This window comes from Ursus maritimus, unplaced genomic scaffold, assembly GCF_017311325.1.
Source record: "Ursus maritimus isolate PB19 unplaced genomic scaffold, ASM1731132v1 scaffold_1, whole genome shotgun sequence".
Taxonomy (NCBI): domain Eukaryota; kingdom Metazoa; phylum Chordata; class Mammalia; order Carnivora; family Ursidae; genus Ursus; species Ursus maritimus.
In genome coordinates this window covers 24,897,390-24,912,973 of record NW_024423343.1, presented here as the reverse complement: position 1 = coordinate 24,912,973, position 15,584 = coordinate 24,897,390, and the positions used below count along the sequence as shown (strand labels likewise).

Genomic DNA, 15,584 nt, shown 5'->3' with positions numbered 1-15,584 from the left:
TCAATAAATGGTAGCTATATGTAGGTTTGTATGTGGAAATTTTGAAACATTTGTGAAACTTGTAAAGTCATTTTATTTTCAATCCTGTAATTACTAAGTCCCAATGCAGACATGGTTCTGTTTTTGTTTTGTTTTGTTTTAATTTTTTTTAAATTTGTTTTTGGCGCTGTCAGTTCCATTCAACCCTCTTAAACCATTAACTCTTGATTATGGGGAGTCTTACAGAAGAGTAAACAGAAGAGGCAAAACAGCAGCAGAGTCTCTGGCTTCTCATTGTGCTCCCAGCAGGAGCCTTTTAAACCAATTGATGCTAAATCTCATTAGACTTCAAGTCAAACTCAAGATTTCCATGGTTTTGACCAGTAAAAAAAACAGAGCCAACAGAGGACTGAATGTTAGACAGGAGAGACTGGAACATGGTTTCCCACCTCTCCCTTAAACGCTGAGCTACAGGTTTTATCTTTGTCAGTACTGGTTTACGCATCTGTAAAATGAGAAGATTTGTGCTAGAAGGGCTTTAAGACACCTCCCAGATGTGACACTCCATGATTTTATAATTACTTATGCATCCATCTCATACTACAATGAGGCATGTCAGTGTTGCAAATTACTATACTTATTTGATCTATTTACTTGGGCCAAGGACAAACTACACTGGTTATATTTCTTTTCTACTGATTATATTTCAACTAGGGGAAATCTCGTTGAAACAAGTGTCCAGAGAAGGATATACATGCTAGGAGAAAGGAAGGAAAAGGCAGTGGTAAATGATAGAGAGGAAGATTGTGTTGTTGTTGATATGGTAAGGAGGGCTCCTGTCTTTGTGTAGGTGGGAGCACAGACTTTAATGTACACAAAATAATGTAGTGCTATATATGTCTGTCTGTAGGTATGTACTGCTAACCTCTTTTCTTTCATCAAGGTTGAAGCTGGGAAGTTCTAAATATCTTGTTGCCACTTTAGCCTGTAGCAGGAGTGGAGAAATCACTCTGATTTACCATTACATAGGAAATATTCCACTTCTATCATATCTGCAAGAAAAAGCAGATTATCTAAAGAATAAAGAAACTGTAGAGGAAATCATAATGTACTATAACAAAGAGGTGTTATCCAAAGTCCAAATCTGCTAGAAGTGATTTTTATGATACGTGAAGATACAATTAGAAAAAGAGGTCTAAAAATTATCACTTTTTAAATTAAGAAACTGAAAGATAGTTTGATTTTTGTTTGCAATTTGTAAATATAAGGTTAAATGAAGAATCTAGAGCTTGTACTATAAAGGGTTTCTCATTATGTTTAACAGCATGTCATGATCTAAATTCAGTGAAAACCCATAGGAAGTCAGTGAGAAATAAAAGAATGATAGCAATGGGGAAAAGAAAAGAGAAGAAAAGCTTACAAAGAATAGTGTAACTAAAATAATATATCCAGATTTTAAGAAAGTCACTGGTAGAGAAAACATTGCACAAAAAGGTCACTCGATATTTCACTGTATACAAACGATCATTTGAGAGGGTGAGGGATATTCTCAAATTAGTGGTAAATCAGAGATATTAGAAACATTTTTAATATCCCTGTGGTTGCTAAGAACTTTAAAGAATACGCAAAGGCAATTTGACATTATATTCTCATTTAGAAAGAGAGAGACAAATCTATATTGCATTAGGAAATATACCTGTTTGTTTAAATAAATCAACTACCTACTCACACCTCTAAAGTAGAACGAAAGCCCCAACGTGATCTATATTTTGAACGAGATCAAGAGTGGGATAATGCTTAGAGCTCTGGGCATATTTGTGTGTGGGAGCTAGAGAGTAGTAAAAAATAAATTGCAGAGACTGGTCAACTGGAATGACCATGGAATTTCCCAGGATAAATGTTCAAAAATCCTTCAACTATTGTTGACAATAGGATTATATATCATATAAAGAGAGATCTAATATAACATATATCACTCAAATTTATCCCATTGATAAAAATGATAGGTACACTCTAAATTGATGAGGACAAAAAAATGAAAAGAATTAGTGCTCAAAATATTCAGTAATATTGTCTTTCATTGGGTACAATGTAAACACTATATTTAGAAATAGAGCCCATTTAAAAAAGCGGATGTCTGTTAGGGAGACATCGTAGTAATTTCTGTGAAGTGATCAGGGCCTGAATTATAATCATGACAAAAGAAAGAGAAGAGAGACATTTGAGAGCTGTTTTGAGGAAGGCCAAAAAAGGATTTTGTTTTGAATTGGATGATTTTATTGAGAAGCAAGAGATTTCAAAATTATGTTTCAAGCCTTCATAACAATGACAAAAATAGAAAATTTGGGAGGAAGCCCACCCCACCTCCTCTGATAACATAAAAGAGTTCTCAACATGTACAATATGGAAATACTACAAAAACACAGATTTTTAAAAGTATAGTCAAAAAGTCATCTCCTTGCCCTTGTTCATGTGGGTTTTGTTTGTTTGTTTGGTTTGTTGGTTTTATTGTTTAGCTTTCCTTCTGACCCATTTTAGACCTGTCCTACCAAAACTCCTGTTGCAAGTATATCCTCATCCTCTAATAATGATATAGCTCAAATGACATTCCGTAGCCACGTAAGAGGATTTGGTTTCCTTTGTCTTTTTCCTATAATACCTGGTATGTTGCTTGCAAAATATTATCTCCTCAACTAGAGCATAAACTCTTTTCAGGCAGAACTTTTGGTTTGCAACTCTGTACCCTCATTGTCCAACACAGTGCCTCGCCCATGATAAACATTCAACATATTAATTCATTTACTCTTGCATCATAATAATGTGAACAATTTAAAAATTACTACGTAGATGGGGAAAATTTTGGAACAAAAAATACCTAGTGATATGGAATGTCATACTAAGAAGAGCTCTTTTTTCGGGCTTAATAGATTAAAAGAGAAAAAAAAAGATCCCAAGCAGCACATCAAGTATACCATGCAGGAATCCTTGACATATTTTGGAAGAAATGTAAAACCAATATCCTGAGACTACAATAACTTATCATCAAGTAACAGCTGTTGTTAGAATTGATATTGATCCTTGGTAAATTGCAACCAGAGTAACCTTGTTATATCATCACAAAATTTTCCCACTACATCATTTAGCTATGAGATGCTTCCTTAACTTGTGTCCTTAAGTTTTCCTCTTCTGTATTAAATCACATAAGAACAAAAGTGTGTAGAGGTAACCCAAAATGCTTTTGTTCATTTTCCAATTAAATATTTTCTAGAAGATATATTATATAAATGTATAAAATATAATAACTAGTTCAAAAAAGTCATTCGATAATAAGGTAATTTTTAAAACTATAAGGGACTTATCAGTGATCTAGTTCAATTTTCTCATCACCTAAGTGAAGAAGCTGAATTTGGCTAAATGATATGATTAAGGCTGTAATGCCAAAGAGTTTGTTCTAGAATGTGAGATTCCTGACATCCAACTTATTTTCTTTTATCCGATTACCATTAAATGAATGAAAAGTGTTAGTTTCATACGTAGTAAGAAATTTAATAGCAACTTGGAATGAGGAATTTTCCCCCACCCCACTGTTATTTTAGGTACGGCCTCCATGTGGGATTGTTGAAAGCTGGATTCAATTTCTAGCTTTGCTCCTTATTATTTGTGTTATCTAAACCCTCCACAGCTCAGTTTTCTTAACTTTTAAAATGGGAAGAATTAGTGCCTACCTTATAGGGCTTTGTGAAATAAAAGTGAAATGAAATAGTTAATTTAAAACACTTAGCATAGTACCTTGATTATAGTAAGCACTCAGTAAGTTTAAGCTGATATTACTATTATTAGTTTCATTATTTCATAAAATAAGAAATCATGGCTTTGATTTATTGAACAGTAAAGACAAATGCAATTGAAACTCAAATGTCATGACTCAAATGAAAATGACATCACTGTATCACTCTTCCTGCATTATCAATTTGCTTGAATTTTTTCTAGTTTATATGCATCATTAGGAAGCATAATTAGCACAGTATCATATATCCTATAGAGGAGACCAAAGAGTTCTTGTATTTCTATTTATTTTTGTGTAGTGAATTGGTAAAAATTTTAAAGGGAATTACAATGTGTATGGTAACCTTCCTAGGGTACTTTTATCAAAGTTACAAAATTTAATCTGAGTGAAAAGTGATAGTACAACAAAATAAAATATATAAAATCCCATTTTATGAGCAGTCAAATATTCAGCCTATAATTAATTATTTAGAAACCGCATTTTTGAGATACTAAGCTCCTTTATTTTTCTTCATCCTTTATTTCTTCTGCCTATATTTTTTCTATTTTTCAACTTATTTATAAAACCTAATCTAGGAAAGAAAGGGCAAAAAAAGAAGGAAAAAAACAGATCTGTTAATATAGTTCTTTCTTAGCAGATCTGAAAGAAGTGGAGAAAAGTTTAAATTGCAATGAGAGATCCATTGTGGATTGCTGTTATACCAACCTGCAGTGGCTACAATTCCTTTGTCTTCCCCTGGTCTGGATAACTGAGAATTAGCTGATATGTTTTGAAAGAGGTGGAACACTGCATCTCTAAAACTATTCATCACCAATGACTGAGGGATCCTGCAACAATTGAAACCTTGTCTAGAAAAATGTGCTGAAGCTTTTAAATTAAATAAAAATTTCCAGTATCATTAAAGCTAATATATCTTTAGCCACATCAAGTTATTAGCTATTTTTATTAATTACTGCTGCATTTGGTATGCAATTCACTATGCCAAAGAAATACAAACCTAGGTAACTCAAAAGAAGAAGACAAAATTTCTACCCACATTAACAGAAAAATATCTACATAGAAATTCAAAAACCGTGCAAGCATTTAATTGAAAATATCAGGCATTATGTACTTAAATAAATATATCAAGAGAGAAGGAAGGCAGCAATGGAACCTAAAATCTATTGAAAAACTGAATACACAAATGGACAATGGCCATCATTGTTTTATCATACATAAAAACAGAGGTCTAACTCCTAACTTACAGCACCTTGCCTAGGAAACCGTATCTGCACTAAAGAGCTGAAGAAGCCAGTCTGCTTGAAGTCAGACTTGCAGGAAGCCTGATTGTTACCTCCAGCAGCAATGCAGGAAGCTGAACCATAACATCTATAACAACTGAACCAAAATAGTCAAGACCTGATTAACTAACAGCTTCCCTAAATTTTGTCACCACTTTCTATTTAGGACAAACCAGAGAAAGACAAATATGCACCTCTAATCACAAAAGATGCCCCTCTTCTAATTACCCCCTCTTACAGCTTCCCCATACCGATAGCCTCCAAGGAAGGCATACTTGAAGGCTTTGCTTTTCTTCGCTATAAAGCTTTCCCACTCTTTTGTCTGCCTTTGAGTCTCGGCCAAAGTGCCAGTGGCCATGGCTAACTCCCTTGGTATATAGCAAGCTCTGAATAAAGAGGCTTCACATTTCTCATTTGGTGGGTCTTCATTTATTTCCAACTACTGAGCATTTACCACATATCCATCAATAGGGAACACACTTAGATACCCTAAACAGTTAATCTCCACAATATTTTGAGAGGATTATTTTGATCCTCATTACACAGATGTGCAGAACTGGAGTTTGTAGAAGTTAGATAGTTTCTCGTGCTTTCCTATTTACATCATGCTAGAGTAATAGTTTTTGGTAAATTATCGTGATAAAGGTATTTAAGATAATATTGAAAGGGTACTAACAATAACAACAATAATAACAACAACAGCTATAAATTAGTTGGGTGTTTTTAGCATTACTTGCATTTGTATCTATCAATTTGCTGGATAAATGTCAACATTGTATTTTTAATTGACTCATTGCTTTAAAGTTATATTGAATGAAAATACAGAGTTTGAAATAATCAAAACACCATAGAAGAAATGACTTCTATAGTTTATTTGCTAAAAACACATCAGCAGAAATAATTTGCTTGTCAAGTAATGACTGAAGCAATAGGTTTTTTACAGGTAATGTGTAGAAAACCTTATAAGAGGGGCGTCTGGGTGGCTCAGTCGGTTGAGTGCCTGCCTTCCACTGGCGTGGTGATCCCAGGACTCTGGGATCAAGCCCTGAGTCGGCTCCCTGCTCAGCGGGGAGCCTGCTTCTCCCTCTCCCTCTGCCCCTCTCCCTGCTCATGGTCGCACTTGCTCAATCTCAAATAAATAAATAAAATCTTAAAAAAAAAAAAAAGAAAGAAAACCTTATAAGAAAACATAGTTATTTACTATATTGACAAGGAAACAAGTAAACATGAAATTTGAGTGATTCTGAAAAAGAATAAGTATTTGCCTGGCATTTTTTAAAAGGTAATTATTTAACAATCACATAAGTTAACTCCCATTGTATTTATTTAACAAATGAAGAAAGAAGTTGTAAAGACACTTAAGAACATTACCTAAAACTTACCAGTTAGTGAGCAAAACAGTCTATATTCTAAAACTGAAATAATTTTTGGTTTCAAAGTTCAATAGATATGCTTAAGAAACATTTGATTCACTCTAACATATTCTCTTAACATATAAGTTGGCACAGAACCTAAAGTTGAAGTAATTTATTTTCTAACTATAAAATAATGCAACTTCGTTTTATAGGAAGAAGCAGGGAAAACAGCATTTGCACAAGTTAGAAATTACCATGGAAGCTACATAAAACTAGGTTTTTAAAAAAAATTGGAAAATATAGATGATTAATAAGGCGTTTTAATGCATGAAAATAAAGTGGTATTTAAGAACATTTCCCTTAACAATGACCTGAAAAACTAAAAAGAAATCTAAGGATAACATTGTTTAAATAATAATGTGTAATAAGAAATGATGACTAAAGGCCAAATAATTCCTCAGGTGTCTTGTACTTTGTCTCACTAATTTCATTTAGTTAATTCAAACCTTTACTCAGAATTCCTTGCACTGAGCCTAAATTAAAATGAACAGAGTTGGAATCTGAGAAGTCTTATAAAAGAAAAAGATTAAAGCTGTTGGCCTTTATAGCATTTCATGTTAAGGAAAGCAAACTATTTTCTGAAATGTCTCTGTTTTAATAAATGTAATGAATTTGTCACATAAATTATAAATGCCAGAGTTATAATTTGGCCACTTTGCTAAGCATATAGATGGGGGAAATAACTGCTTCCTTTATACACCTGAACGACTTTGCTCCTTCCCACAAACAAGACTGATGCTCAGTGACCATCAACTGATTTAACTTTTAAAACTTTTAGTTATCTTCTCCCCATTGGGATGCAATGACATATTTTTCATAGAAAAGAAAAACTGAATTTTTTTGCTTGGTTTTTTGTTTGTTTTGCCTCTTTCTACATCAGCCTTCTGAATGGGGCAAATGAGCAAAAGGTATGGAGTAGGTTGGGGAACGCATTTTATAAGAAAATCAACTGACGGATTTTCCAAGCAATATGTGCCTCAAACATTGAGGTAGATGTCAAGAAAAACAATATTGCGTATCACAAAAATAACATGTTCCAGTAACTTCGAAGCAATAGTATGTGTAGCAGAGGCAGACGACCTGCATTACAATCTTAGTCTTCCACAGGCTATCTGTATGGCACCAGTCAAATCCCTTAACTGTGGCAAGCTTCTTCATTGTAAGAGAGAGAGGATGATACTAGAACCCAAGGAGATGGTTGTAAGGATTCAGTGACTTAGTATGTATGTGCTGGCACAGAGTAAACACCAGGTGAGTCTTACTTTATTATTGCTGTGAATCTGAAACAAAGCGAATAACTTCATTTTAGAAAATGAGCAGCAAGTTGAAAGCTTTCTTAGCTTCTGATCAAGACAAATAGGATGCTGTTTGTTCCACTGGCTATGATAATGTTCTTAAATGTAGGAGCCTGGACACTTCTTGCAGGTGGAGTTATGTCAAAATTCTTTGAATCTCAAGTATCTGATAAGGTCTCATGCGCAGGGGGGTACTCAATACATGTTGAGTGAATAATGAATGGATTTTTAAAAATAAATGAATGAACACATGGATTGACAGTTTTCAGAAAAAGAATGGTATTCATATACAGTGCGCTTAATATTTAAAATTAAATGCAAATTCTTTTCAGAAGTTTCTTTCGAAACTTAAATCTACATCTCAGAAATGATTCAGTAGTCTTCCCAAAATGATTGATATAGTCCAAAGTATTGCAGTTTTCCGTTTCCACTTCAGACTGACAGATAATATTTAGTCTCTTGAGTGAAAGAGAATTATACTTGTATCACCTCTTGCCTATGGTCATACCATCTTTTTAAGAGAGCCTACCTGTTAAGAATTTTCATTTATTTATAAACACATAGTTTTATGATTTTGAATGGGTTGATTTTTTATTAGTTGAATTGGCAGATTTTTTTAAAACTAAGATTTAACTAACATAAGACAAAAAAAAAAACCATTTCTCTTCTTGAAATAAAGATATTTCAGAGTACATATTCTATGACCCATGCTTGTGTTTCCAAATTAAGTCTACATGGCCTAGCTTTCATTGGTATAGTATATTTTTAATCTAGGAATCCTGCTGAANNGAGCTGCATAATTATTTTGTAATTCTAGGGCTTACAACATATTTGCATGATTTTATTTCTCAGGAATAATATGGGAAGTGGTAGATGATTATTTCTTACCCTATTTGAGTCAATTCTCGCTCTGGAAGTATAGATGGGAGGTGGGATGTTGAAAGCCTGAGGGACGAGGTATTCCTCAGCATCCATCATGTCTTCCAAATCCTCTTCATCCAAGAGATTCTGAAAGAACTTGCTGTCGTTTGGACTGGGAAGCTTCATGCGATCATCACCCTAAAAGTTTGCCCACCAGACAAACAAAAAATGATTCTTCTTTTCAACTTAAACATGTGGACTTTGCAGCAAACTTACTTCATATCAAAACAAGTGGTTGAAAATTCATGCACTTGTTTAAAAAAAATAATTCTTTAACACAATTACCAGTCGTGCAGGAGCCTGTAGCATACTTAGATATGACAGGCTAAGATAAATACATATAACAGAATGTGATAAATGCCATCAGAGGTGAATAAAGCCTCATGCTCTGGCTGCTTTGAGGGAGGCATACTCTATTTCAGATCTGAGAATAACAGTCGGTTTCATTGCCAGGATGTTTGAGCTGTGATTTTAAGAATAAATAATATTGACTTATCAATCCTTACGTTATTTTATTTGGTTGGTTTGATACTGTAGAGTTCTCAGAACATACAGGCTCCATGATTTGTCCTGTAGCACAACAGTGTTCACGGGATAGCTTTCAAAGTCACAGCACAAGTGGCAAATAACATAAACGAAGGTGGGAGAGACACCAAAACCCTACTCTTTTTTACTTCATCTGTTTCTTAAATATGATTTTTTGGTTTTTCAAAATTATGTGATTTTTTTTACAAACAAGTTGTTTATGGAAAATTAATTTGAGAAAAAGATAACTGGAAACTATTCTAAAACCTGGCTTTTATCTTCATGTCAGACTATTGATAGGAAGATAAATGCCACCTTGTTTTATTGAGGAAAATTAATTCAGCATAACCCAAGGTCTACTTGCTTATGATTTAGGTAAAAATAATCATAGCTAAATATATTACAATTTTTAAATTATCCAATCCATTTTTTTCTAGTGTTTAATATAAAATGCTCTTTTGAGATATCATTTGATTCATAAGTACATCAATTCACTTGACTCTGAGTTATTGCTTGGATATATCTCCCCAAACAAAACATATTTATAAATATTTTTTAAGAAATTAAATTTCAGTATATTGAAACTTTTTTTTTTTTAAAGATTTTATTTATTTATTCGACAGAGATAGAGACAGCCAGCGAGAGAGGGAACACAAGCAGGGGGAGTGGGAGAGGAAGAAGCAGGCTCATAGCGGAGGAGCCTGATGTGGGGCTCGGTCCCATAACGCCGGGATCACGCCCTGAGCCGAAGGCAGCCGCTTAACCGCTGTGCCACCCAGGCGCCCCCAGTATATTGAAACTTTTAATTCACTGTCTTCAACCCATCTTCCTTCTATTCCGAAAAGGGAAGATCATAATAATGGACATGACTTAACGCATGTTAATAAAAAGCAGAGTGCTAGAAGGCTTGTCTGGCATAAGGACTTTTTATGTATATGGATAATTATAATTATCTGGCTGTTCAGTACCAGAGGCACTTGAATACTAAGGGAAGATTCTTAGAAGTGGTTATGACATCGAGTAAAAGTCTCTTTTCCGTAAGTCATTTCACATGATATTCTGCTTAGTTAATCGACTTATGAGTGGTGATTTCCACAGTTCCAAAGACCAGGTATGTACCAACCTGAATAACGAGATATCTTTGAGGGTCTCGTGCCATCCTCGAAAATTCAGCAGCCAGTTCCTTAAATTTAGGCCTACTGTCAGCATCAATCATCCAACCTAGAAATTCACACACAATACAAGAGTCAGTCTATCCATAACTAGGAAGAAGTAGGATGTAAATTTTACAAAAACATAGGCTAAGTTTGAAAAATATTGTTTTAATAACAATAATCTAAAAAAAAAAAGCTAAAGAAAGAAACAATCCAATAGGCAAGGTTTTATCTCAGTTTGTTGATATTCAGAAGTAAATGTAATATAAAAAAACTTTTCATTTTGTTAATCTAATTTAAAATTAATTTTTCTTCTTAGAAAACATGACCTAGGCTAACTGTGGGAACTTACAGAATCTCCAATCTTTTTTTCTTAAGTATGGAGAGAATGCTTTTTTTTTTTTTAACTTTTCTTTGATGGTTATAGAAGAGGTGATTGGGATATAATTTATTATTTTATGTCAGGAGTGACATGGAATACAAGCTTTGGTTACAATGCAGTACGCCAGCACAGAGGGGGGAAAAGGAAGAGAAAGTAACTTTCTCATGCTACTTTTTTCCTGCTGGGAAAAAACCAACGCAGAATGATTGGTAATGTTTGTTCAGCAATAGCCATTAGCTTATCTAAGTACTAGCCTTTGCAGCATAAAAATACTATCAGCAATTTTCAAGGTATGTATTATTATTTAGCTGGGAGTCTAGATAAAATGGGTCTTATCTCCCCAGGCTCTGTTTAGCTGGTGAGATCACAAGAATAAAAGCACCAAGCTTTCCTTGATTTTCTTGCCAAATGACCCTTTTCTTAGGTATTAAAACTCATAAAAGCAAGGTAAAACTCCCTATTAGGCAAAATATTTTCCTGATTTTTCATTATTTCATCAGAGTATCTAAATGAAGTATCTAAATCACCTCTCATGCTAGTTATGCGATCAAATTATATAACGCATGCATGTGTTTTAAAGTTCCTTCCACAGATGACTACTGAATGATGTTTGATCCAATAAAGCTATAAGGTTTATTTCTTTTTTCTAGGAGTTCAATTTTTATTCTTCTTCCGGGAAGTCTTTGGGTGTCATTTCATGTACCATTAATATCACCTGAATTTCTTCTCTCTTAATAAAGCTCAACTATATACCAAAAAAAAAAAAAAAAAAAAAAAAGGCTGTTGATACCAAGATGCTAATGAGAAAATAGGTGTTTCTGGAACTACTGGAATCAAAAAAGGTTAACTTCGCTGGGAGGTATCAGTTTCTTTCTAACTAAATATTGAGTAAATAGAACTATGCTTAGAGAAAAGGGCATGCTGACCTGAACTGGAAAGCACATTTTTTATTTCTTCCCTCACTGTCAGAATGTATCACACATGTCATGAATATAAATCTGAGTAGACCTGGGTCCAAAGTCTCTTATTAATAAGATGCTTATTCACCTTCACCAGTTTGTTTCTTTGCTAACCCTGTGTAAATCAAAAGGGGAAAACCCCAGATTACACAAGAAAGATTGCTGAACGTTAATCTCACTTAAATTAAGTAGGAAACTCCAGAGACTTCCCTAATTCTATTTAAATTAAGAGCCTAGGCTGCCAAAAACACATTTATAATACATATGTGTCTGGGGCATAGAAAGGAGAAAGAAAAGTAAGAGCGTTTGATGTAAACAAATGATCAAATTGAAAAAAAAAGTAAACATTCATAATCTTTTTATTTCACTGTAGATTCATGTCTTCTCACGTCCCGTTCTGCTCTGCTAATTTCCTGTTGACTAAAACTGGTAAACCTATTTCCATTTAATTCTTTTTTTTAAACTATCAGTTTCAAGCTTGCTTTCGTTAAATTTAGATCATTTGTTTAGACTGCTATTGTCCTTTAAAGATTACTAACATTATTGTGACTAATTACATCTCTTTATGAAAGACAATTTAATTGTCATGGAATTGATAAAAATCAAAGTGAAATGAATCAAAAGGATGACAGTCATAGAAGTTTGACTTTATAATGTGGAAGCATGCATATTGATGTATACTGCTTCCTATTAACGATAAGCTAAAAACACAGGTGTATACATGATTTTTCATAATTATTTTTGAACTTTCATATTTTTCAATATACAAAAATACTATGCAGGTAGATTAATCCATACTGTTATTTTACTAAGCATGATGATGGTGATGATAAAATTATTTTGCAGTCTTACATTTGACCATGACCATGTAAACGTCAATAGTGCAGATTGGAGGCTGGGGCAAACGTTCGCCTTTCTCTAATAAATCCGGGATTTCTCGGGTTGGAATTCCATCGTAGGGTTTTCCTCCAAAGGTCATCAGTTCCCATATAGTGACTCCTGAATAGGAGAGCAAATATTTACATAAGCATACTAACAACATAATATGAAGAAACCATCAGTGTGCCAGTAACAAAAGAAAGCTCCCCGGAAGGCAATCAGAATTAGTCTAAAGAGGGGTGCCTGGGTGGCACAGTTGGTTAAGCGTCCAGACTCTTGGTTTTGGTGCAGGTTGTCATCTCAGGATCCTGAGATTGAGCCCTGCCTCAGGCTCTGCGCTCAGTGCCACCTCTGCTTAAGATTCTCTCTGCACCCACCTGGCCCCCTCTAAGATACATAAATAAATCTTAAAAAAAAAATAAAGAAAGGCTCTTCAGATTTCTATATCCATTAGGAGAACCCCAATGACAAAATCTTTGTGGAAAATTCAATTATCTCCTTAGTGTCTTGAAATTTTTAATGAGTAGCAGAGACAATTCAAAGTGGATATCAGAACAGAGTCTGTTCCCCATTTCTACTTTTAAGTAATGTTAATGTTTGCTGATCCAAGTTAATTTCACTACACCACATTAGAGCCTATCAAACAATTATTATATGCATGTGTATTCAGTATCAAGTAAATATGATTTCAGATAAAATCTGATGTTGACTAATTTTGAGATTAACATTTTTGCTATTAAAAGTCCTGTAGGCTAAGCTGGGATGCCAGAATGATTACCTTATGCTACAGTAAATCATTGTGGCTCACTTTTTAACTCACACAAAGAGAACAGGTGGAATAAAACAGATTCATATCTTTAACACCTGTGAGAGCCTGCGTGATCCAAATATCACATAATCCATGTGAAGTAGGCATCACAAAATTGAAGGGAATCAATAATAGTTGATTCCTTAGATACTAAATCCCTTTCTTGAACCACTAGAACAGTGATTCCCTCTGTAAAAGCAAATAACCTTAAATACCAGCATGCAAATAGCTAACTTTGATGATAATAATGATTCTGATTTGAACAATAATATATATACTGTAGACGTCTTTATGATCTCATAAATATACAGTTAAAAAGTTATCATTTCTTAGGGATAAGGTTTTTAAGTTCAGAAATAGGTAACTGTGCATAAGAGTCTTACCAAGTGAATTTTGATTGGTTCATATAATATACAAAGTAAATTTTAATATAAAATCCATTAATTAGAACTATGCTTTCTTTTCTACTTCCATCTGTAATGAATTACTTATTCAAACTGAAATCTTTTTTAGCTCATAACAGTCATCATTGACATAATAAAAATACAAAGCTTAAGATATAAAAGTATATGTGAACTTCAAATTATCCTTTATAATAATATCATTAACAATTACCTGATTTTTCTTATTAATATTTTTATCTTATGATTCTTAGGTATAATATGAAAATGTAACTAGTGACACAATTTAACTGTTTGATCTTGATTAAATCCTACTTAATTTTGCATATTAAAGAATGGCTCTGTAGAACGAATAATTAAGATTCAGTATCCATAAGACAAGTTAAGAAGTGGATGGCTGTTCATTTCTATTCAGTCAGTCAATATAAATACATATTTGTAGAATATGTATTTAATGAGGATATTTGTTAACTTATGTATGCAGTTATAAAAGATGTTCTCACATCTCTATCAGAACTTCTAATATAAACAAACGCAAAACAATTACAAATCAAAATAATAGAAAATATAATACAGAGAAACACATAAATATAAAAACAAAAGCAGGAACAGCAAAACCCCCACCTCTGCCAATAATAATCCAATTACATCTCTGCAGGAGTGACCACAAGAAAGTGTTAAACAGAGATGGCTTCATGTAGAAGGACAATGGCAGGAAAACTGAATCAGAAACATCCTCAAAACTTACGATCTTATCATTTGAACATATAAACCATAGCCAATGCATCTTTATTTTTATAAAAATAAAAATGGTGGCAATTTTCCACAAAGGTGCGTTGTAAACAACATTATGTTTCTCTCTGCCTTATATGCTTTTTGCAATCAGCTATGATATATCACAAAAATCTTAAAATGCCTTATGAATATGGGTTGATGACCTGGGCTATGTTTCAAAGCAGAGTACTAATTTATCTATATCTATCTATCATCTATCTATCATCTAGCTAGCTAGCTAGCTAGCTAGCTATCATCTATCATCTATCTATCTACTTATTTTAGAGGTTGTTTAAAATTGCTTGCAGCAGACTGCCACATTTAATTATGGGAAACATACATAGAAAAAAAAGGAAAAGAAAAAATGATATATACGTCATATATCAAAATATATATGATAGCATATAAGTCTATCATATAAAATATAATCTATAAATCTCTATCATATAATATATATGCCAATTTGTTTCATGTAATATATATACTAGATCTGTGTTTCTATTTAGTCCTTACAGTTCAACAACTAAAATTTTTCAATCATTTCCCTCAAGCACAGCCCACTCTCTACTTTGAAGCTTAGTAGAATACATGGAACCTTCATGGAACTTTTAAACAAACAGCATATGTGTGTGGAGGGAAAAAAACAATTTACAGAAATGTCTTAACTTTTTTTTTAAAGATAATTTGTGCTCTTCTAGATAACAGGTGTAAGTTCTTTAGTGATTGAATGGATTAAGTCTTTTTTCTAAAAACAAAAACAAAGATAAAGCTAGGCTTAAATTTGAGTAAACTAAACTGTACCATGCTTTCAAGTCACACCACCACCTTTTTGCTTAAATGGGCATCATGCTTCTAATTTGTAAGAAATACTGATTCTTTGTGATATATTTAAACTTAGAAAAGATGTTGATTCATTCTTACTAATAACTGGGTGGACTTAAGTTGTAAATAGCCAGTTAGATCTAAGTATCTCATCTCAACAATTGAGTTAAATGCAATTAAATGAACGTTCAAAGTTTAAAATC

General features: G+C 33.3%; 1 protein-coding gene across 1 annotated transcript in view; it reads right to left on the bottom strand.

Annotated features, from left to right (window-relative positions):
* Nucleotides 1-15,584, bottom strand: part of ERBB4 (erb-b2 receptor tyrosine kinase 4) — a 666,536-nt gene that overhangs the window by 24,580 nt on the left and 626,372 nt on the right. The window contains exons 23-25 of the mRNA XM_008687562.2: nt 12,550-12,696; nt 10,326-10,423; nt 8,645-8,815 (exon numbers count right to left, since the gene is read on the bottom strand). Coding sequence (XP_008685784.2) covers nt 8,645-8,815; nt 10,326-10,423; nt 12,550-12,696 — 416 coding nt within the window. The remainder of the gene's footprint in view (nt 1-8,644; nt 8,816-10,325; nt 10,424-12,549; nt 12,697-15,584) is intronic.